General features: G+C 41.3%; 1 protein-coding gene across 2 annotated transcripts in view; it reads left to right on the top strand.

Moving 5' to 3' along the window:
• LOC144784738 (ankyrin repeat and SOCS box protein 4-like) overlaps window positions 1-24,903 on the top strand; it is a 170,889-nt gene that overhangs the window by 64,397 nt on the left and 81,589 nt on the right. Inside the window, exon 4 of one of the 2 annotated variants that reach the window (XM_078663727.1) lies at window positions 13,216-15,566. The exons of the other annotated variant lie outside the window; for it this stretch is intronic. Coding sequence (XP_078519853.1) covers window positions 13,216-13,341 — 126 coding nt within the window. The 3' untranslated portion in view covers window positions 13,342-15,566. Of the gene's footprint in view, window positions 1-13,215; window positions 15,567-24,903 lie in introns of those variants that run through there. 2 annotated transcript variants of the gene reach the window in all.

Genomic DNA, 24,903 nt, shown 5'->3' with positions numbered 1-24,903 from the left:
TCGGGTTACTAGTTTTAATGAAGACAATCTACATTTGTATAAGATGGGTAGCGAATACTCCTCGAATACTCACGACCTGTGCAGAGATCTGATTGGCTGCTAACGCTTCATCCAGAAAGTGTTAACAGCCATCTTAGGACTCGGCCTCAGCCGTGTCCCAAACAAAACAAAAATATAAAGAAAAGGCGGAAAGGTATAAATACCCTGACCCCATAGCCCTGATGCTGGAGTTTCCTGGGAACTCTTGCCAAACTATTTATTTAAAAGCAAGCTCTGTCTCCAGCACTTGTTTAAATATTAGGCCCCCGATGTGTAGTGACTCTGATGAATCGTTTCTTTCTTATGGTTTCCTGGTGAGAGCTGAGTCCTTGGTTCTCCCTGTTAAATACCCTAAGTATGTAAAAGACCAAAACTCACACTGCAACTCACACATCAACTCACAAACTCACACACCCACTCAGACAGGTACTCACAGACCAACACAGGCACTCACAGTCCCACTCGCAACCCATATACCTACTCAGACACCCAGTCACCATCCTGTACAGCCACCCACACACCCACTCACAGACCCATACAGCTAGTGACATATCCACTCACAGACCCATACAGCCACTTACACACCCACTCACTGACCAATGCAGCCACTCACACAGCCTCTCTCAAAGTTAACAGGTTACAGTTAGGCAAAAAATTAAAAAAATTTAAATTCACTGAAAAAAATAAAGCTTTCCGGACTGTTATAGATAGGGAATAACATTAAAAAATCCTTAGAAATTCACTGAAAAAGTAAAGGCTACAGGGACGTTTTAGTTAGGAAATAGAATTACAAATCCTTACAAATTAGGTGAAAAAACCAAAGGTTACACGGATGTTATTATTAGGAAATAACATTAAAAAAACATAGAAAAACATAGAAATTCACTGAAAAAACACAGGTTACATTGACGTTATAGTTAGGAATTTCTTTTTTTTAAACCGTAGAAATTCAGTAGAAAAAATAACGGTTACAGGGATGTTACAATGAAATTCAGCAGTTATAATTACCTGAACTAACTATAACTTAAACCCCTGCAATGCACTGCTTATGACCTGCTTATGACCTGCCAAACTCCAGAAAAGACTCCAGCGCATACAGAACGCTTCTGCACGACTCATCCTGGACGTCCCGCGCCACAGCCACATCTCCGCCCATCTGAAAGACCTGCACTGGCTCCCCGTCAGCAAGAGGATCATGTTCAGACTCCTCACCCACGCACACAAGGCTCTCCACCACATGGGCCCAAAATACCTCAACAGCCGCCTCACATTCTACACCCCCACCCACCAGCTCCGCTCCGCTAGCCTCGCCCTCGCTTCCGTCCCACAAATCCGCAGATCCACCGCCGGAAGAAGATCCTTCTCCTACCTGGCGGCCAAGACTTGGAACTCCCACACCACCCACCTACGGCTGACCCTGGACCATCTCTCCTTCAGGAAACAACTCAAGACCTGGCTGTTCGAGCATTAGCGACTCCCCCCCCCCTCAGCGCCTTGAAACCCTTACGGGTGAGTAGCGCGCTTTACAAATTTATTGACTGATTGATTGATTGATATTACATGACATCACTGTTGACATCTCAAATGACATCACTGATGACATCGCTGATGACATAATCCACTCATATACCCACACAACCACTCATAATCCCACTCACACACCCATGCAACCGCACACACATCCACTCACTCACTCTTCCATAGAGCCAGTCACACAGCCACTCATGTACTTATACATCTACTCACACAGCCCCCCACTCACCCATACAGCTACTGACACATCCACTTATTCACGCATACATCCACTCACACACCCACCCCCTTACCCATACGGCCTCTCACCAAAGCCACTAATCACCCATACAACCAATCACACACCCACTCACACATGCATACAAGCACTCACACATCTACTCACTCACCAGTGCAGCCACTCACAGATACTCGCTCTACAATACAGTCACTCACACCCACTAAGTTAAACAAACACCACCCTTACAGCCACTTACACACAATCACTCACCCATACAGCCAAGCACACACACACTTACTGACCTATGCAGCTATTCTCACACCCACTTATTCACCATATAGCCACTCACACACCTACTCACACACTCATACAGTCACTCCCACAGATACACACAGTCACACAACCACTTACATAATATATATATCAGAAATAGTATCACTCAGTAGTACACAAAGTATACCAATGTAACTTTTAAAGTACCTTAGTATACAGGTTTAACACTCATAAACCTTCAGAAAGCACTTACAATCACTTTATGATGTCATGCGTGATGTCATTTGAGATGTCATTAGTGATGCCATCAGTGTTGTCACTTACCATGTCATGAGTGTTGTAATATATGAGGTCATAAGTTGTGCATTGCAGGGGTGTAAGTTATAGTTAGCGCAGATATATGTATATGTGTGTATATTTATGCTCACTGAAAAAACAAAGGTTACAGGGATGTTATAGTTAGGTATATATATATATATATATACACACACACACACATATATTATATATTATCTACTGGCCAGTAAGTAGATATAGTTAGAACCTAGTTTCCATAGAAAAAGCATTTTCTGACTTGCCTATAACTTTGTTGTCATTTGAGCAATCTTCATCAAATTTTACAAAGAAAGTCTCAAATTAGGTTCTGTGTGTCATGGAAAATTTGGGGTTATCCGAGCAATAGGAACTGAGAAATAAGGGTGTGAAATAAGGGTGCGTTTGTAATGTTAATTCCCATAGGAACGCATTGCTGAACCTACAGTCCTAACCGCTGGACGGAATTACATCAAATGTGGCAGAGAGGTAGATGTTTTTATGCAGATTGTGCTTTTTGTTATTTGGTGCAAATCATTTCAGTAGTTTTGGTGGAATTACATTTAAACAATATAGTGATATCTCTGGCCACGTATATTTTGCGGTGGTTTTACGGTGATCGTAGTGGCATCGTAACAAGTTTGATGTAAATCGCGAAAGCGTGCGCCACCGGGAATGCTCTGATTGGCTGGATGGAACCTGAAAAGAAAGTTGCGGCTACCACTTTATCAAATGTAAAAAGGTTCCAGGGGCTGAAAATGTGTGTAAAACCTAAGATAAGGAGTCAGGGTGCAGATACTATGACCGCATGTTTGAGAAATGGGGTGTTAGTGACACGTGTCCAAAATAGGTTTTTTTCTTGCATGCAATAACCAACACAGCCCCCCCATGTACCATCAAGGGGTCATCACGACTATCGAGGTGACATTGCGAATATTAGTACAAATTGTGCACACTCGTCGGTCACTGTCACAGACACAATGTTGGTGTAACAGTACAGTCAACACTGAGTGTGGTGTAATGCTACATTCAACACTGAGGGGAGCACAAATTGTGGACTGCACACTTTTCTGAGAAGTGATGTAGTGTCTGGCCACAGCCTTTCCCTGCCCAAATTGATTTTCATGACCTTCTCTATCATTTATCTCACATTCCTAATGTTCCTTTTTGTAAAAATTACATTCTGGCCCATTGATTACAATTCATCCAGCCCGAGCCGGAGTATACGGCTTGAGCTGGAGAGTACAGCCCGACTGTGGATGTAAAGATACTACTCGTAAATGACCTCTGTGAATACCAAAAGTCATAAAGTTGGACTTTTGTCTCAGATTGCCTTTAATTGGGCCCCAAGTGTCTAAAATGATGTAAAATGTGTGCATATGTGTTTTTTTACACCTCCAAAGAAAGGCACGATGATCTCAGTTATCTAAGTCATTGTGATCATTGGCGTCATTGCAAGGACGGAGAGTAGGGTTCAAACAGTTTTTTAAAAACACTTACTAGACAAATATGTGAACAAAGATGTTTTTAAGCAGTGACGTGGTAGGTAATGTGTGTATTGTAATACTTAGAGTTAATTTTGTACGTTAAAACCTTTTAATGTGGTGTCGTCGTTGAATGTCTGCTTTTGTGTTGTGTCTCGCAACGTGATCGCGGTCATCACGACATCCTCGCAGATTTCAAACATTAAAAATAATAATTCTTTAACCAGAAAATGAACAGAATTATGGGCATTAGAGCCTTTGTGTTGAGAGTGTGTATAATACATCTACAGATAAGACTGTATGCAGACTTTCAGGTTGCGTAGAAACACCCTGTTCCCTCTGTCTGTAAAGTGACACTTCTATAGATTCCTTGCATGTTAATACGCAGGTTGTTGATGTTGATAGATCCCATGTTACGGTCTCTTAGAAAATCAGAAACAGTTTTATTAAGATGTTTCCTGACGTTGTCAATCAGTTGGTAGAATTGATTACACCACTTCCATTTCTGTATTTGGCATACACCAAGACAGTGTCAGGAAAAGCATCATCAATTCAGCAAAAGTATTTTTCATTAGCCTTTCCAACCCTACCACAGTCAATGTGCCTAAGTGATTGCCAATGCAGTGCACAATCATGAGGTGAGGATCTCTGCAATCCACAATGATTTTTACCAATGCCAGCAACTGATGAAGCTTGACCCTCTCTGGCCCAGCCAAGTAATCTCTACATTTGGCAAACCCAAATCCCTGTCAATACCTCTCTTTTTTGCTGCCTCTTTAGCCCACTAGACATAGCTGTGGCCATCAATCCACACTCTAAGCATTTTGAAGTGAAGGAGCAATAGCAGTCAGGTGAAGGCTGGAACTGATTGGGGTAGTTCTCCAAATGAAAAGCAGTTACAATGGAGGTGTTTTCTTTTCTTTAAAAACATATATATTTGATTGGATGCTGTCAGCATGTAAGTGAATACAAGTACATAGTGTGTTGGATGCAATAGCTAGAAGTCCTATTGTTGGCTGTTGTTTAAAAAAAGAAATGTAATACAGACATGGATATACTTATTTAGAATCTGTGGAGTAAACCACACCTATTGTATCTCATTTTGAAGTAGCATGTTCTTTCTAGAAGGAGCTGTGAACTTGTGATCCACTGGTTCCACTGGGTTGCTAGGTACACTAAGCTAAGAGTGTATTGGGGGAAGGGTGTTAAAGAGACAGATTTTTTTTAAGTTGAAGAGTTATGACATAATTTAAGTAATGATAAACTTTAATTTCCAACTCAGGACTATGTAATAAACTGTTGTGCAGTATTTAAATGTTAATACACCTCTGCTAAATAAAGGTTTGGACTCCCTTTTTTGCGATTTCTCCATGATCATCGTGAAAACATCTTGCAAAAGCGGAGACAGGAACCTCGTTTTGAAAGATAGAGTGAAAGGGTTAACAGATGCTAACCATTCACAGATGAAGATATAGTAGTCTAAAACGAAAGACATGATTTCATTTGCTTCCTTTCTTATGATCAAAGAGTGAAAAGTGGAAGAGGTTGCCATTTTATTGTTGCTTTCTATGAGAGTGGTGTACAATTCTTGTGCTTAGTTTTTACAAATCTCAACAGTGATACAAATATCCAGAATAAGCTAAAACAATAATATAATCTACAAACTCAATTCACGGGTATGTATCTAACTTTTTAATTATTTAAAAATGTACATTACAAACGAAGATGTATATGGGTGTTTTCTTAAAAAAGAGAATCACAGTGGTGTGAAAAAAAATATATTAGATGAACTGTATCTGGCAGAAGGTATGTGTTTAAGATGTTAGTACTGTTGAAAGTTACCATGAGCAATGCCTTTGAAACTGATGTTTTCAATGTCTAAGCATCATATGCAGAAAGACCGATCTATGCTATTTGCATTCTGGGAAGTGTAGTATTTTAGTCACATTATTAAACAGGAGTAGTGTAGTCATGAAGAAAACATAAGAAAATGTGCTGTGCCTGTATATGAATTTTAAAGTAGTAATACTTGCTGGGTATGTATTACGAAGTGCTTGTCAATGTGGTTTTCAACTTATATGACCGGTTTGCACGTGTTTAGATGGTGAGATATGTTTTTTTCTATTTGCAGATATTTATATGTGAGACTCTGGAGTTTACTTAAAGATGTAGAAAATTATATATTTTTGTGAAGATGGCCGAAGATCTATTTCTATTATAAAATCACATGCATGTTTACATGGTGATCTATGTTTTTTTAGGCTGTTGCAAATGTCATGTATATGGTGAGGGTGGTGCATTTCTTTCAACATGCTCTGTTTAAAATTGAGGAGGTAAACATTGCAGAATATCTCTTGAGAGTTCTTGAGCTAGCTTCACTTGGTGTGTAACATTTCTTTGAGAAATGCTCAATAAATGTTTTAAAGGCACAAGAAATATTTGAGAAATGATGTAGGTATACCATTAAGAAAAGGTGCTGTGCTTTGAAAAAGTGAGAATTGTTGTTTTAGAAACTTACTGATGCATGTGGACGCAGTAACACAGCAAAGTAAGCTCCTATATATCAAATGTGATACTTAGACTTTACTCACATATAGCTCAGTAGAAAAGGATAGATACACTAAAATAGGTAGTTTGATACTGACAGAAGGACTTTAACAATGACTCACAGATATAGTCACAACTGTTATGTATCTAACAGCAGGGGAGGCACTTTCACAGTCTGCCAGGCACTGCTCAGGCACTTATCCAATCACCCAGCCACTACTCAGGCAGTCATCGAATCACTTACACACTATCCACACACTTATTCAATCACCCAGACATGACAGATGCACTCTTCCAATCATGCAGGCACTAATTATGTAGTCATTGAGCTATGCAGGCACTACCCATGCATTCATCAATCACCCAGGCACTAACCATTCACTTATACAATCAACAAGGCTGCACCTATACAGTCATTCAAACACTCGGGCACAACTTATGCACTCAGCCAAGCACCCACTTACAACCCATGCACTCTTTTTCTCTATCACCGCGTTCCCTCTTTTGTTTTCCTTCAGAGATTTTGCCCAGCTAGAAAGTTGGTAATACTTGAATTTTGCCATGGACGCATTTGTCATTGTTGTAAGACTTTCCCAGTCTACTATGGTGTTTCCGATCATTAGTTGGCCCCATTCCTGGATACCCGCTGATTTCAAAGGGTTTGCCAAGCTATCTTTAAGGCACTCTGGTGTTCCGGGAGAGCTCCAAATTGGAGCGTGGTTACTATAATATGGATTCTTCAGGGTACTTCTTATCCGGTACCATAGTTTCGCTGCTGCTGTAAGTATCTTTAGTTTTACCTTTTTGAAGTACTTCGGGTGCCCAAATTTATATAGGAAATGACCCTCCTTCTCTGTCAGGGCTTGGAGGTAATCCGGATATTGATCATTGTTTTTCAACAGTACCCTTGTAGCCTTGAATTGAAAAGCCCTACAATATTCCAGTAGGTCTGGGCTTGCTATTCCCCCTTGTACCCTTTTCCTCCTCAGTTTATTCCAGGCTATTCTTGTGCTTTTTGCTGACCAGATGAAACTTGCGAGTTCCTCTTGTATCTTTTTTAGGGCTTCCCTGTTAAATTCTAATGGGATGGTGTCGAAGATGTATGTACATTTGGGAAGTATCGACATTTTTAGTAAGTTGGATTTTCCAATAAAGGTAAGGGGTAGAGCTCCCAATGCTTTGAGCAATTTCCTGACTTCAGTGGTGATCCTATCAAGGTTAATCTTAGTCAGTTTGTCTAGATCTTTGATTAGGTCTATTCCCAGGTATCTATAATCTCTGAAGGAAAACAAAAGAGGGAACGCCATGATAGAGAAAGAGATGATAACGAGCTCTTCCACAAAAAAAGAAATATCCCGCTGGTACTGGGCCCTCCTTCTAGCAGGGGATGAAAACTTCCTGATTCCAGAAGCGACCTGGGGGAATGAGCTGCCATCGCTGGAGGTCCAGAAATCATGGCAAGTATCTATGGAAAAAGGTTGGTCAAGTGTGAAATCCGCTACCTTAAGAAGAAACCATCTCTTTACAACCCATAGAGCCTACTGGACCCCGAAGAGGCTTTCTAAATTCCGCGGCTCAAACACAAAAAGCTGCCCTAAATGTGGGTGGGAAAAAGCAGATGACCTGCACATGTGTCGGCAGTGCCCCCGGCTCGACAAATTCTGGAAGGAAGTGGGTAAGACTCTAGACACAGTACTGGGAAGAGCAACAGATGTAAGTATGGATCTTATTATCTTTGGGGTGACTTATAACATGGGTCCAAATAGCCTATCAAAAAAAGAGGAGAACCTGTTATTTATGTTAATCCTGCTAGCACGAAGACAGATATGTATTAATTGGATAAGCTCAGCTCCCCCGATACATCGGGATTGGGTAACCTCCGTAAATAAGATAAATAAGATGGACAGGAAGGGGAGTTCCAAAAGGAAGTACAACTTTTGGGAAATATGGGAGGTCTCCCAATATGCCCCCTAAAAGAATGACCTACACTTTATATCGGAAAAGAGTAAAGTCCAATGATTATGCGATGGCAATAAATAAACAGGCAAAGTGCTTGTATGAGTGGCCTGGTTGGTCAGCTTCCCCAGGATGGATACATTTATTGAAGGTAGAATGGAAATAAGGGGACCCCCCTATGATATAAAGAACAGGGAGAATCCCCGATACCAACGTTCGGAACACAAAAAGGGGCAGTGAAGGAACAGAAAACAGAGAAGCGGGTCCCTGACAACTCCGTATACTTACTATTGCAGAATGAGGATAAACAAAAAAAAACATGCACTCTTTGAAATACTGAGGCACAACCTATGCCCTCATCCAATTACGCAGGCAGTACCATTGCAGTGAACCTATCACCCATGCATACTGAGGAAATACTGCTACACTAATGCAATCACCCGAGCAGCTCACTTGCTTTCATCCAATCACTCAAGCTATAATAATGGACTCATGCAATCACTCAGACACTAGTCATGTACGCACCTGTTCAGCCAGGCATTTCTGATGCACCCATTTCAGTTATCCAGGAACTACCTATATACTTATCTAAACACGAAGGCACTACCTGTTTACCGAACCAAAAAGACAGAGGCAGCAGCCATGTAGTCATTGTTAGAAATGGGGGTCTCTAGTTGGCAGAGGTAGGTAGCCTTGTCCAAATAGGGGCCCTTGCTTCTAGTCAGGGTAAGGGGGATACATTCCTAAAATAACCCCTGCTCACTCCCCTGGTAGCTTGGCCCAAGCAGACAGGCTTATCTCAGAGGCAGTGTGTAAAGCATTTTTGAACATATACAGTAATACAGTGAAAACACTACAAATGGACGCCACACCAGTTTAGAAAAATAAATAATCTTTATCTAAACCAAAACAAGACCAAACAACTAAAATCCACAGTACAGGTATCAAGATATCCTCCAAAATAGGTTCTTCACAAAAATAAAGCTTGTAGCAACGACATAGTGACCGGTGGAAATCCCAAAGTACGGCACTGACCGTGAGGTGCGCAGCATGAGGCCTAGTGTCAAGCAGACCCACAAAGAACAGTAACTTGGAATTGATGAAAACAAAGACCGTCCACGGCGTCGGGGAGGTGCGGCTTCGTAGGTGCTGCGCGGCATTGGTTCTTTATGACCCATGGGGAGGTGCAGCCTCTGTTCCTTACTGCAGTGCAGGAGAGGTGAGATGACAGTTCCTTACTGCGTCGGGGAGGTGACATCATGATGGCGCCGAAACCACTGTTCTTACAATGGCACGATGTCAATGGATTCAGGGTTCACCCATATCGAGATAGCGAGTCGTTACGGCACGGCAGTAGGCATCGGGCCTACGTCGCAAGTTAAAGCAGCACTCAAGGCTTCATGGCAGGTTCCGGCGTCGCTCCTCGGTGTTGTAATTTCCTTCTGTAGCAGCTAAAACAGCAGTTCCAGATACAGGGAGACAGAAGGGGTGAAGTATTTGTGTTCCTGAGACTTCAGAACTGTAGGCAAGCTCAGTTTCAGACCTTGGAGATCTTTTCTTCTAGCAGGTGACAAAGCAAAGCAGCAAAGTCCTTTTTCTCCTTTCCTTGGCAGGAAGCAGCCACTGCAGGCCAACCCCAGACAGCAAACAGCACAGGGGCAGTATTCTTCCTCAGCTTCTCCGGCTCTTCTCCTTGGCAAAGGTTTCCTCTTGATTTCCCAGAAGTGATCTAAAAGTCTGGGGTCCACACTGGATGATTAGGCAAGAAAATACCCACTTTCTAAAAGTGGTATTTTCAAACACAGAATGTAAAAATCACCCTCACTAAAAGATGCACTTTAACATTCTGAGTTCAGGCATACTAAAATGTTCTTTCCATCTTGTTCCCAGGGTCAGTTATGTTTATAAGATGTTATAAACAAACTACCCATTCTGTCCTATGGGAACAGATAGCCTTGCAATAGTGAAAAATGAAGTTGCCAGTATTTCACTATCAGGACACATACATCAGGGTCTGGCCTACCATTCATATACAATTCACCCTGCCCCCAGGGGTACCTTGGGCCTACCTTAGGGGTGACTAACATGCAGAAAAGGGAAAGTTTGGGTACGGGCAAATGTGTGCACTTGCCAAGTCAACATGGCAGTCCCAGACTGCACACAGGGTCTACCATGGCATGCTTGAGACACATTTTACAAGCTGCTTCTGTGGGTGGCACAATCAGTGCTGCAAGCCCACCAGCAGCATTTGATCTACAGGCCCTAGGCACACATGGTGCACTGTACTAGGGTCTTACAAGTAAATCAAATAACCAATCATGGAATCACTAATCCATAACAACAATTTACAAAGGGAGCACTTGCACTTTGGCACTGAAAAGCAGTGGCAACGTGCCCAAAGCATCTAGACCAGCAAAAACACAGGAGGCAGCAGCACAAAATGTAAGGGAGACCCACGCCAATGGTGCCAAGTCTAACAGTCATCCAATCACTCAGACACTAATCATGCACTCATCCAATCTGCGAGGTGCTATGGATGTACTTAAACAATCATGTATGCACTATCCATGCACTCTATAAATCACCAATATACTATCTATGCACTCCTGCAATCATCCAGGCACTAGAGTTTCACTCATGTAATCATCCTAGAGAGGCATTGAAACAAACAGAAAGAGCAAGTTGAGGGAGTAGTTGATAAGGCCTTTGCTTTGAAGAGGAACCTTTTCATTTTGATTATAAATAGAATGAATACTCTTGACAAAATAGTGTTGTACATGATGAGACAAAACCAGAAGAAAAGATTAGTAATAGACCTAACTTTAGTACAGTTTTTAGTGGAGAATGGATACATACAATTTTTAATTAAGAAAGCAATCGCGAGGATAACACATAAGTTTATGCTATTGACGAAAGAGGACGATGTTATGAAATAAAGAATGACACTCCTACAGCGAAAGAGGTGACGATATCTAGAACTGTAGAACAAATTATTGCAGAAGAGGTACAGGGAAAGCGTTGTCAGGCCCTGTATACAAAGGGAAATGTAATAGTGTTTGTAGTATTTGACAGCAATCCATTGATATACTATGAACATTTCTACATATCTTTTGAAGGCAAATTTTAAATACAAAATAGGTACTTTACGAGGGTTGGGTCCTTGCAAGGTTAAAAAGCATACACATTTGGAGGGACACTCCGTACCTTGTTTATCAAAGATATTGTGGCAAAGCACCTTACATCATTTCAGGAAGTAAGCTTTACTCCTCTGAACAATGCGAACTTTAGTTAGGAGGTTGTGATATGTAAAAATCCCTGCTTTTTGTGTAGGAGAAATGAATAGACCACTTTTGTGTGGTACTGCGGCACAGATTGATAAGGTTTGTGATGATGTGCAGTTTTGCTTCTTTTGTCCAGAACCGGACTCTGCGGTAAATGAAGATTTGATAACAGGAGGATTTGCAGAACAGGACACAGATATTATAGCTTATTGTTTTGAAGTAGAGATTACAAAATTTAACACAGTATGCTCTGAAAAACCAGAGTGTGTTTGTATATGTAGTCGACACACTAACTACAAGATTCAAACACTGACTGTTGACTTGTATTTAAAAAGTGCAAAAGAAAATAATGGCAACTGTCAAAGTTTATTGTGTACTTATTTGTAGATGAATGCATTGTCTTGTCCACACATCAAGTTATACGTAAGTACTGTTACAATAAATTAGAGTATAATAAAATGACAGCTAGAGCTGTGCATAACAAGTCAGTACTGGTTCCCATTTCAGAACCACTTCAAGGTTTTAAATGTTTATGAGTCAATTCTTATCCAAAGTATACATCCATTTCAGGTTGTAGTCCGTAAGGAGCCAAAGACATGCAGTTACCACCAACAGAGCTTCAGAAAGGTCTAAAAGGTAGAAAGCTTTACTGGAATAGTAGTGTTTTCTCAAAATGTTCAGCAGGATGCTCAAGAAGATTTAATGGTAATGCTAGGATTATTAGAGGAAGAGGATGTAAATATCAATGAATTTCTTGGTTTACGTTATAAATGGAACAATGATCGCGAACATTGTAAATTCACCTCTAGCTCTGAAATTAATTTGGAACAATTCAGCTACTTTATGTTATCAGATTGTTAAGCTGAGGCCTTTGAAAACTCCCATCAAGATATGGCCTGTCCAAACTGTAGATTAGAGCTTAGGTGTATGTTGCTAGTACAAACGTATGAAAATGTGTCATAGTCAAGCTACGGTGATGCAGAGTGGATAGTAGTAAATTAGAAACTGAAATTACAAACGTTGTAGCTGGAGAAATTTCCATTTAAAAAATAAGTTTCACAACTATAACCAACATATTTCATGAAGGAGTTAATGTAACCTCTACACACTAAAAATATATATATTAAAAATGTCAAAGTAGATGGACAGAGTGCAATGACACAGAGATGCTATTCAAATCAAGACTACGTAAAAAGCTAACAAACTTATATCTGCTATTTCTAGAACCGAAGTTCTAATGACAATTTAGGATAACAAAATGTGGTATTGTGTTAAAATGTATATAAACTATGAGTTTCTGAGACATTATTCGGCCTGTTAGGGGTATTGTTTACAGCATGTTGTTAGAAATAAAAGACTGTATTTAACTGGAGGAAAAGGAATTCATAAAGCATTACAGGACTACATTCTGTTACTACAGATAAAAAAATAAATGAGGCACTATAATACCAGCAACCTAAAGTTGCATCTAAGATGTCTCTTCTCCACTTCACTATTGTATCTTGTTTTGGTTGCCTAATGTTAAAAATGACATGCTAATACATTTGTCTTGGTTTATATTTTTTCACAGTGCTTGAACTGCTGCAATAAAAGAAGAATACAAATAAACAAGTATGGTTTTTCCATATTGCTTCCCAGCTGTTACGATGGTGTTATAGTTCATGCAGAAGGTAGCAAAACGCTTTCGTTCTGGTGAAATTTCAGTGCATTTTCTTCCACTTCAGCTGGAACTTTGTCGCCAGGAGCAGGGACTGGAGGTCGGGCGACTGATGCTCCCTCTCAGTTTTTTTCTTTGTGAAATTTTAAGTTGCTTCTTGTGGTATGTTTTCAAGTGGTACAACATGCTTGTTGTACCACATACATATTTGTTTGCTGTGCTAGAAGATAGCGTCTTCTAACATATGCTACACTTCACCAATTCATCTGTAAAACTGTGTAAACAAATGTAATTTCTTTGTTTGGTAGTCATGTTCTATTTGTGAGTTCTGATGTTGAAAGTTATTTTTTAAAACTGGTGTTTTTGTCGAAAGTGTTGCTGAAATAAAGTAAAACCATTATGTTACTAAACAGCTAGAGTCAACCTTTCTGTAAAATATGTCTATATATTGGTTTTACACTTTGGCATTTGTATTCCTGACTACTGATGTCATTGCAACCTCCGGTGTTGCTGTGTAGAAGAAAAATGCATTTTTTATGTAGTTATTTAGACAAATGAATACAAAGAGGAAAGTTAAATTAGTATCCTATTAAACAGCTGGACTAAAACATTATGTGAATTATGACTATAGATATGTTTTACACTTTGTCAAAAACAAGCAGTATTCGCAATGTGTCCTCAGCAATCATGTCATTGTCGTGAAAACCAAAAATATCTTGAAATAAGATGATTAATGTACTTTTTAAATAAATAGATGACAAATACAACAATAAGAGGTCCAGCATGCAGATGTGATGTTCAATATCTAATTCTAAAAAAAATACAGGGACGTTATAGAGATAAAATAGAGTTTAAAAAACCTTAGAAATCCACTGAAAAAAATCAGAGGTTACAAGGACGTTATAGTTTGGAAAAATATTTTAACAAACGTTAGAAATTCACTGAAAAAGCCAAAGGTTACAGGGACGTTATACTGAGACTGACATTTTACTCATACAAAACCAGAGAAATTCACAAGTTAAAGTTATTGAGCTAACTAAGATTCACACCCCTGCAATGCACTGCTATGACCTCACATATTACATCACTCATGCCTTGGTCAGTGACATCACTGATGACATCACTGATGACCTCTGAAATGACATCACTGTGACATCATCCAGTGATTGTGAGTTTTTTCTAAAAGTTACTGAGTGATAAACATATATACTAAGGTAACTTGCTGTGGAAGTACCTGTATGGGTAAGTGAATGGGTGTGTAAATGGTGTATAGAAGATTGACTGGGTATATAAAAGACAGCATACATGAGATTGTGGGTGTGTGAGTTCATGTATGAGTAAGAGAGTGGCTGTGTGAGTATCTGCAGAGTTGACTGAGTTGGTGTATCAATGGTTGTATATGGTGAATGAGAGGGTGCAGAAGTGGCTGAATGGTTGTTTGAGCAGGTACATAAGTGTCTGAATGGGCGAGTGACAGGGTACATGAGTGGCTGTCTCGGTGCATCAATGGGTGTGTAAGTGGGTGTATGGGTGGGTGTATGATTTGCTGTATGTGTGAGCGAATATGTGTTTTGGTGGATGTATGGGTGAATAAGTGAGTGTGAGAGAGGTTGTATGGGAGAGTATGTGGTACTCAGTCACGTTATAATTGAGTAAGCATATCTATCAGTATATGTAGAAGTAACCGAGTGGCTGTGTGAGTAATTGTATGGATGACTTAATGGCTGTGTGAGTGACTGTATGGGTGAGTGAGTATGTGTGTGAGCAGGTCTATGGTTAATCTCATTCACTGTGACAGTAGCTGTATGGGTGTATGAGTGGGTATGTAAGTGTGACTATGTTTCTATGACTGGATCTGAGACTGGCTGTATTGGTAAGTGAGTAGATGCATGAGTGGCTGTAAATGTGGGTTTACGGTTCTGTAAGTGGTTCTGAGGGTGAGTTGATGTGTACTGGCTGTATGGATGAGTGACGAGACAAGATGTGTGAGTGTTTATATAGGTTCTGTGAATGATTTTATTAGTGATTGTGTGAGAGTGGGTGTATGACATGTTTTAAGAGGATGTAAGTGGGTATGTCAGTGTTTCTCTGGATGATGCTATCAATGATGTCATTCCAGATGTCATCAGTGATGTCATTTGAGTGCCATGACATGTCAAGAGTGATGTAATTTGTGATATCATTGCAGTGCATTGCGGGGGCTTAACTTATGGTTAACTCAGGTGACTATGACTGCTGGATTTCTCTGGTTTTAAACAAGTGAAATGTCAACCTAACTATAACGTCCCTGTAACCTTTGTTTTTTTCAGTGAATATATATATTTAGCATAGAAACTGCATTCTAAACCAAGGAATATCTATGAGAGCAATTCCATATGATAATATATACAGATATATACATATGTAGAGATATAGAAATGTATAACACCTTTCTTTGGAAGCTAGTGAAAGAGCTCTTCCCTTTACGTCTCTCGGGAAAGCAAGTGTCCATACAGTTTTCAGGTCCTGCAGGATGTAGCAGAGGCTGTAACAGCCATATTGACTAAGAAAGCAATGGGAGCTGCTATCTGCATAAGAAAGCAGTGGAAGCTGTATTCTATTTCAACTGCCATGTTCAAGTTCCATATAGAATCCTTAAAAAGTATATCAGTTTAAGGAAATAAAATATAGTTTTGAAAGGAAAATATAGGCTTTACACAGCTTCCTATAACTAGTAGTAATCTCAAATCTTCACTAAAGGAGATTATTTAAGTACTTTGCTGACTAAGTGATTACTCATCTGCCCATGTTTGGCTGAAACTGTTTCTGTGTAGGCCTGTACCTTTTATTTGTATCTACATGCTGACTCTGCAACAAAGTCTGTATATAAGCACCATGGTCTGTGTATTCAATGGGCTACCTCCTGGAACACTTGAGGGTGTTGTATGGACGTAGTCCCACTCATGAGTGATTAATAAACTTGTTCTTTGAATTCCAGCATCAGTGTAAATTTCTATTTTGTTGGTCTATGGACCCGTGGACATGATATATGTGAACCCTGCACCGTTGTACTCATCAAAAGGCACATTTCCACACAAGGTTTTTACTTTGTGTCTACATTGCATTTGGGACCTTTCCTGTTGCAGGTGACAGGCACACCCATACAAGTATGGTACCTTTTTTTATTAAGAGAAGTGTGGGAACACAGAATAGCAGAACATTTGTTATCATCCACAGAACAGAATTTCTGTCCTTTTTGGGCCCCAGATGTAAGCCAGTGTGCAAACAAGAACACATTTTGCAAAATGCCCTCGGAATTACATGAGTGTATGGGTCACCCCACTCTTGCTACTGTGGTCAGTGCACCATGAAGGACTTTAAATTCTGCGGCTCAGTTTAACAAATGTTTTCCAGTGTTTAGACAGAATATCGGAGACAGGAAAACTGTGTGGACAAAATATTGTGTCAAGAATATCAAGGACAAAAGTATTGTGAAGGTAAGTTTATATAGGTAAGCAAAGGTTTTCTATATGTAACTGAACAAAATTGTACCTTGATGATATATATATATCGACGACAAGCTACAATACTCGCAAAAAGGGCAACAGATGGTAGATAGCAGTGAAAATTTAACCATCGTGAATCTTACCAATCAGGAACTCACAGAAACTGAAACAAACACCTTACAACTGGGCTTTACTTTCTGCCCAAGTGACCAATTAGAGTTCACACAAACGAGAATTGATTTATTCAAATTGGTAAGGAAAATGAAGCTGCATAAATTTCATAAAACCAAACCCTGTGTTGCAGACTCCCGCAAAACCAAGAAAAAGAGAACAACTGCCCAATTAACTGATGTGTTGACCGTGAAGGATTTGAATGCAGTCCAGGCATTAGAGGAATTGAGGCAAGAACAAACACAAACATTGGAAATTCAAACCAATATTGAACAACAATCGCCTCAAACAACTTTTCGAGCACCCTCACAATTCAATCCACAGATGCCTTATGACGCTATAGACACTTTCTCTGATGCCGTCATACAGGACCTGGTTGATCTTAGAACGAGTACCAGTAAACGGTCCAATTGGAAGAAGAAACATAATCTGACTAGAGAACAACAATCCGCCCTCGAGAGTATTCAAAAAAACGATAAGATCATACTAAAACCATCAGATAAGGGAGGAAATATTGTTTTGTTGACAAGAGAACAGTATTGTAAAGAGTCCCTTCGACAACTAGAAAACCAGGAACATTACTGTGTCACGAGTGATGAGGAATATGAACACAGCAAGAGATCTTATCATGACCTCCTGACGAAATGGCGGAATAAAACCATGTTGGACATGGATGAATTTATGTATCTTCGGAATCCAGAACCATTAACTCCGACTTTCTACCACCTCCTCAAAATACACAAACATGCAACAAGTCCCCCGGGACGCCCTATTGTGTCATCGAAGGGTGGATTGACAGAGAATCTATCGATCTATATTGATTCTTTCCTGGCGGAATTTGTGGTGAACTTGAAATCGTATGTACGAGACACCAAACATTTCATTGAACAGATAACAGACATCACATGGGACAACTCTTTCTGGCTCATTACTTTAGACATAACCAGTCTATATACCTGCATTAGACATGATGTTGGGGTCAATGCAGTAAAATATTTCCTCGATATGAGACCTGGAAAGTATAAAGAACATGGTCTAATGTTAATAGAGATGTTGCAGTTTTGTTTGCAAAATAACATTTTTTTGTTTCAGGACACTCTCTTTAAACAGATCTCCGGGACGGCGATGGGAACCTGCTTCGCCCCCAGCTACGCGAATTTATTCGTCGGCTGGTGGGAGGAGCAGGTGGCCCTTGCCGGAGATAACATCAAATGGGCGGAAAATATTGTGATGTGGCGTCGATACATCGACGATCTGTTCGTGGTGTGGAGGGGCTCCTTCACAGACGCAAACAATTTCGTCATGGATCTAAACAAAAATGATCTAAACCTGGTATTTACTGCTGATATCAGTAGTGAGGAAGTCCACTACTTAGATCTGAGAGTCTTTGTCAGGGAGGGAAAAATACATACTGCCCTATACAGAAAACCCACTGCGGGGAACAGCATACTTCATGCTAAGAGTAGTCACCCACCTAGCCTAAAAAACAGCATACCTTACGGTGAAAGGTTGAGAATAAAAAGAAACTGCTCACAAGAGGAAGACTTCAGGGTAGCAGTCAATGAGAGTATCCAAAGGTTTCTTTTGAGAGGTTATGATCCAACTGTCCTCAACAAAACTCTCAAGAAAGTGACGAGAATTCCTAGACAGGAACTGATGGCCTGCAGTCCTAAGAAAACAACCAATACTGAGAATGCTAATAAATTTAGAATGATCACTAAATTCTCAGAAGGGGCCAATGCTTTGAGAGGGATTCTCTCAAAAAGTTGGCATATACTGCGCACAGATCCAGTGATTGGGTGTGATGTACCAGAAAGACCGCTCATCACATTCCGCAAATCTAGATCCATTAAGGATATGGTAGTCCATAGTCACTTAACACCTGTGAAACCAATCGGACAGAGTACCCTAAGGGATATGGCGGGGTTTTTTCCCTGTGGGAAATGTCGCGCATGTGAGCATAGTAAAAGAGTACTCTCCTATTCCATCCCAGGGGTAGCTTTACCGAAGAAAATCAAGCACTTCATCACATGTACTACAGCGTATGTGGTATATTGTCTGATCTGCCCCTGTGGCTATAAATACGTAGGGAGCACGATCAATGGGGTCAAAATGCGAGTGCTAGAACATCAACGGGCCATAATGAATCGGGACGCTTCTTATCCGGTGGCCCGACATTTCTCTCAAGTCCATCAGAGCAATCGTGATTTACTCCAATTCTTTGGTCTGGACCATGTACCAGCTAATCCTAGGGGTGGAGACAGGCTGTTACGCTTGCGTAGACTTGAGTCACGACATATCATAGATATGCAAACAAAACATCCGGGAGGGCTCAACATTGGAGAGGAACTAGGTGTACATCTTGGTAAATGAAAAACTCTACATGAAGTGGGTGTGTACATGCATGTATATGTGTATATATATATATATGGCAGACAGAGAATGCTACTAGCAGATTTGATGTATTAAGAGCTGTATTGCTTGTAGAAGATCTGTCTTGACCATTGTTGGACTGTTTTGAGACTTTTTCTGCTTGTTTCAAACTTCTTTGAAGATTCTTTCTTTCTTTCTCTAAAAAAACTCATAGGAGATGAAATAGTTGTGTACTTTTCTCCTTTCACCTTCGTTTCCTTACTTTATTCTTTTATTCTCTTATTGGCATATCCCTCTCAGTTTGTTTCCCTATCAAATTTTGGGTCTAATTAATAATCTTTGGATTGATTAGATTTGTGACACATGGCAAACAAAATTCACATGTATCATAATTGTGAAAATTGGTCCATATGGATCTGTGATTTACGAGCTAAGCTGATACACGGCTTGAGTTTGAATACATGACTTATAATACTTGGAGTTGAGGTATTTAATTAATTTTGCCACATTGTGTCATGTTTGGGACACACAGTGGTGTCGTTCCCTATTGGTATATTATTGAATTTAATTGATTTAATTCTTGATTTGAATAAGGGAAGTCAATGAGTTTGCCAATGTATGGTTTATACGATTAGGTTGTTATTTGCGTTAATTGTCTGAGCTACTGTCGGTGACATGCCGATACACGGCGAGATCTATTAATTTTCACCGACTTGGGTTATTATTATTTTTACATATGTGTATTGAACACGTGGATCGGACTTTAACCCACAATGTAACTGTACGATGATTTCACTGTACAGGACGGTGTTCAAAATGTATATATTGTAAATATTTGTAAATAGGGCGTTGAAATGCCATGACATGCTGATACACAGCGAGATTGTTTTTCATTTTTCATTTAATGATTTGAAAAGATAGGCATTAGTATATCTAAGGGTCGTAGCACACTGTAATTATGTTCATGTGTGTTAGCATTTATCCACTCAATAATGGCCGCCCTGTTGTAAATATTTGCACATTGTCCTTTTTTCCTTTTCATTCACGCTAAACAGGAAGTGCAATGTATATAGTGTGCCGGGAAACGTGGCACAAACTAACACTGACGAAGGACTAGAGGTCTGAAACGCGTCTGTTGTTTTTGTCAGAAGCCGAAATAAATCTTGTGCAAACATACCCCCGTGAGTGCGTTTTCGTCTCGAATGAAGGGTCGAATGGAGCCATTATATATATATATATATATATATATATATTCACTGAAAAAACCATAGGTTTGAGGCCTTATATAGTTAGGAATTAGCATTTAAAAAACTTTGGAATTCACTCAAAAAACTATAAGTTTTAGGGGTGTTATAGTTAGCTGGACATTTCACTCATACAAAACCATTGAAATTGCTCCTATATAGTTAGTTGCACTAACTATATTTCGCGCACCCGCAATCCACTGCTGATGATGTCACATATTACATCATTCTTGACATGGTCAGTGACATCACTGATGACATCTCAAATGACATCACTGATGACATCTCTGATGACATCATCCACGTGACAATCACATACACCTTTTTATACACTAGTAAAATCTTTCATCACTCTTTGTAAAATACAGAGTATCATATTTGAATCCATTGACACATATCCATATGAGTGAAATGTCCAGCTAACTATAACACCCCTAAAACTTATAGTTTTTTGAGTGAATTTCAAAGTTTTTTTAAATGCTAATTCCTAACTATATAAAGCCTCAAACCTATGGTTTTTTCAGTAAATTTCAAAGGTTTTTTAAATGCTAATTCCTAACTATATAAGGCCTGAAACCTATGGTTTTTTCAGTGAATTTGTAAGGTTTTTTTAAATGCTAATTCCTAACTATATAAGGCCTGAAACCTATGTTTTTTTCAGTGAATTTCAAAGGTTTTTTAAATGCTAATTCCTAACTATATAAGGCCTGAAACCTATAGTTTTTTCAGTGAATTTCAATGTTTTTTTAAATGCTAATTCCTAACTATAACAGGCCTGAAACCTATCGTTTTTTCATTGAATTTCGAAGGTTTTTTAAAGGACAATTTTTAAATGTATTAATTGTTATTTTTTTTATACTGATTTACTACATCTTTGCTGGCAGGTGTTCAGAGGGCACGCCCCCTTTTTACAACACTCTGCAGCGCATCTCCATGGCGCTTACTGGAGATACCTGTTGGACTAGTTCCCTCTAGGGGACCTCTAGATTGAACAGGAATTAATTCCCCAACTTAAACTGTGCAAACGCGCCCTGTAGAGTGTTCTAAATTGGAGGATTAAGTTCCCTTGCATACTGGGGGTCCCTGGAGGCCAACTAGCTCACCGTGAGCCTCCATTATGCGCCAGGGGGCTGAGTTGCTTTTCCCCGGGGGGTGGCGATCCCCGGGCAGTGTGGGGGATTGGGGCCCCCCCACACTTCTTTATCACTATTCCCCCATGATTTTGCCCCCCGGGGGTAATTTGAAAAAATAAAACGTTTTTTTTTTTTTAAAATGGGGGCCTTGGGGGTCCTTGTGGGACCACATGGGCAGGCCTAGGGGGTCAGGGTGTTTCTACCCTGCCCCCTTTTTGTGTTCTACACATTTGTTTTTCTGCTTTCTTGTGCCTCGGTCTACCGAGCACAAGATGGCTGCCAACACTTCCTGGTTTGAAGTGTTGAAAGCCAATGAGCATGCAGCTCCTGATCATAGTGAGAGGAGAAGTGTGGCTCAGGGGTTAGAGGTGGCAGACCCGGAAGCTGAGATCAGTCCTGGACCAGGGTTCAATTCCCCACCTCGGTGGGTCTTGGGCTCAAAAATTCCACGGACTCAATAATTCTCGTTCCGCTGCCTACTCTACTCACGGGTTCACACTCTGCGACTCTGGGCAATAGCTTGCTTAATCTCCACTACGGCCCCTCGCGGCGGGATGCCTGGCTTTCACCTTGTGGATACCCTGCTGGGGTTATCTCACAGGGGAATACCAGGACGGGTTCCCAAGGCAAGCGCCTTGATGCCTTCGGGTGATACGTGCGCTATATAAATCGCAATACATTTACATAAAGTTTTAGAACTCAAAAAGGGGGCAGGGTCGAAGCACCCTGACCCCTAGCCCTGCTCAGGAGGTCCCACAAGGACTACCAAGGCCCCAAATATTTTTTGGTTTACACCTCTCTGCAAGACAGCCCCCTGGCACGTTTGCAGAGGGGGAACTAATTCCCCTTGCATACTGGGTGTCCCGGGGGGCCAACTAGCCCACCAGCAACCTCCTGTATGTGCCAGGGGGGCTGTGTTGCAGAGAGGTGTAATGAAGCCACGCCCTTTTTACACCTCTCTGCAATGCAGCCCCCTGGCGTGTTTGGAGAGGGGAAACTAATTCCCCTTGCATACTGGGTGTCCCTGGGGGCCAACTAGCCCACCAGGAGCCTCCAGTATGCGCCAGGGGGCTGCGTTGGTTTGCCCCGTGGGGTGGCGGTCCCTGGGCAGTGTGGGGGGATTGGGCCCCCCCCACACTTCTTTTTCACTATGCCCCCAGGATTTGGTCTCCCCGGGGGGTAATTTTAAAAAGGCAGACCGGGTTATTTTAAATGTTTTGGGGCCTAGGGGGTCCTTGTGGGACCCCCTGAGCAGGCCTAGGGGGTCAGGGTTTTCTACCCTGCCCCCTTTTTGTGTTTTACACATTTGTTTTTCTGCTTTCTTGTGCCAGAAGATGTTTGCCAACACTTCCTGGTTTGTAGCGTTGGCAGCCAATGAGCATGCCTTTCCGAGCATGAGCTGCATGCTGATTGGCTGCCAATTGTCTGTCAACACTCCAAACCAGAAATTGTTGGCAGCCTTCTTGTGCCTCGGTAGACTGAGGGATAAGAAAGCAGAAAAACAAACATGTAGAACTCAAACAGGGGGCAGGGTAGGAGCACCCTGACTCCTAGGCCTGCTCAGGGGGTCCCACAAGGACCCCCAAAGCCTAACATTTTTATTTTTTTTCGAAAATGTTATGTTATGTTATCCTGCATTTCTAAAGTGCACAGCTACTCAGAGTATCCCGGCGCTGCTACCCTGAACCCTCGCCCACCAATACCGCAGGCAAAGCCTCTAAAAGAATAGGCTCAGAACAATAGTGTTTTTAGGCTCTTTTTAAAGACAGCCGGATCAGCAACCTTCCTGAGAGCAAGAGGAAGCTCATTCCAAGCTAGGCCGGCTTTACCGGTGAAAGAGCAGCCACCTAACCTATGGCGCAAAAAACGCGGATTCTGGATAAGGAGTTGGTCCGAAGACCGCAGAGTCCTGGTAGGGGAATAAAAAGCAAAACGCTTCTGCAGATAGAGTGGACCCAATCCATACAAGGCCCGTTGGACAATGACCAACATTTTAAATTTCAAACGGGCCTCAACTGGGAGCCAATGAAGGTGGTGGAGATGGACCCGCACGCTCTGCCTGGAAGAGAGGCCCAGTAGGAGCCGAGCAGCCGCGTTTTGGACTACCTGTAACTTTTTTATCAAATAGCCTGGACAACCAACTAAAAGCGCGTAGGAGTAATCCAACCGCGAAAGGATCAAAGCCCGGACTACTGTTTCTTTGGCCTCCACAGGCAGAAAGGGGACGAATTTTCACAGGGTTTTAAGTATACCAAAACATGTCCCTGTGAGTTTTTTGACATGTGTCGCAAAATTCAGATTTTCCTCAAACCACACCCCCAAGTTTTTTGCAAGGCCCTTTTCTGATTGAGGGGGGCGGAAAGTCCGGAGGCCACAGTCTAGTTCGAAAGCCAGCAGGAAATGCTCCAAACAGGAGCACCTCCGACTTCTCCTCGTTGCACTTAAGTTGTGCATTGGCCAGCCAGCGAAACACCGCAGAAAGACAACGCTGAGCCGTGATGACCGAGTCCTCACCCCTTCTCCAGGTGAACAATAACTGCGTGTCATCCGCATATGCCATCACCTTAGCCCCCAATGACTCAGCGAGGTAAACCAGGGGAGTCATGAAGATGTTAAACAAAAGGGGGCTAAGTGAAGAGCCCTGCAGGACACCAGTGGAGAGAGGGGAGGATGACGAGGAAAACGGAGGCAGCCAGACTAGCTGTGACCTGTCCTCCAGAAAGGATTGCAACCAGCTCCACGCCGTACCCGTAATGCCGATATCGTGGGGTCCGCGTACGGTGCGCGTACACGTACACGAACCTACACGTACGTGTACCGTACGCGGACTCCGCGATTTTCGGAATTGTTTTTAAAAAAAATGTTGGGGCCATGACCTACATGGATAGACACCACTACTTGAGTACGGACCTGCAATTGTCGGCGGTGTAAAGGCTGGAAGTTTGGAGACAATAACGGATACAAAACTTCGCCCAGAAAAACACTGCACATCCTTACCTGATCTTATTTGCAGCCAACCTCAACCATGGGGAAATGAGGGAAATCTGGCTGATGGACCGCACATCGCAGCACGTTGGTGAAAGCAGACTGCACTCTGGGAGCTGTAGTTTCACGTGGTGGATTACTGAGGCGGCTCCTCCTAAATGACAAGCAGGTGTGCAAGCAGATCTACTTTAGATTCCAGAACACTTCAAA

The sequence above is a fragment of the Lissotriton helveticus genome, chromosome 10 (assembly GCF_964261635.1).
Source record: "Lissotriton helveticus chromosome 10, aLisHel1.1, whole genome shotgun sequence".
Lineage (NCBI taxonomy): Eukaryota > Metazoa > Chordata > Amphibia > Caudata > Salamandridae > Lissotriton > Lissotriton helveticus.
The sequence above is the reverse complement of the archived record's forward strand: the minus strand, read 5'-3'. Positions and strand labels throughout refer to the sequence as shown.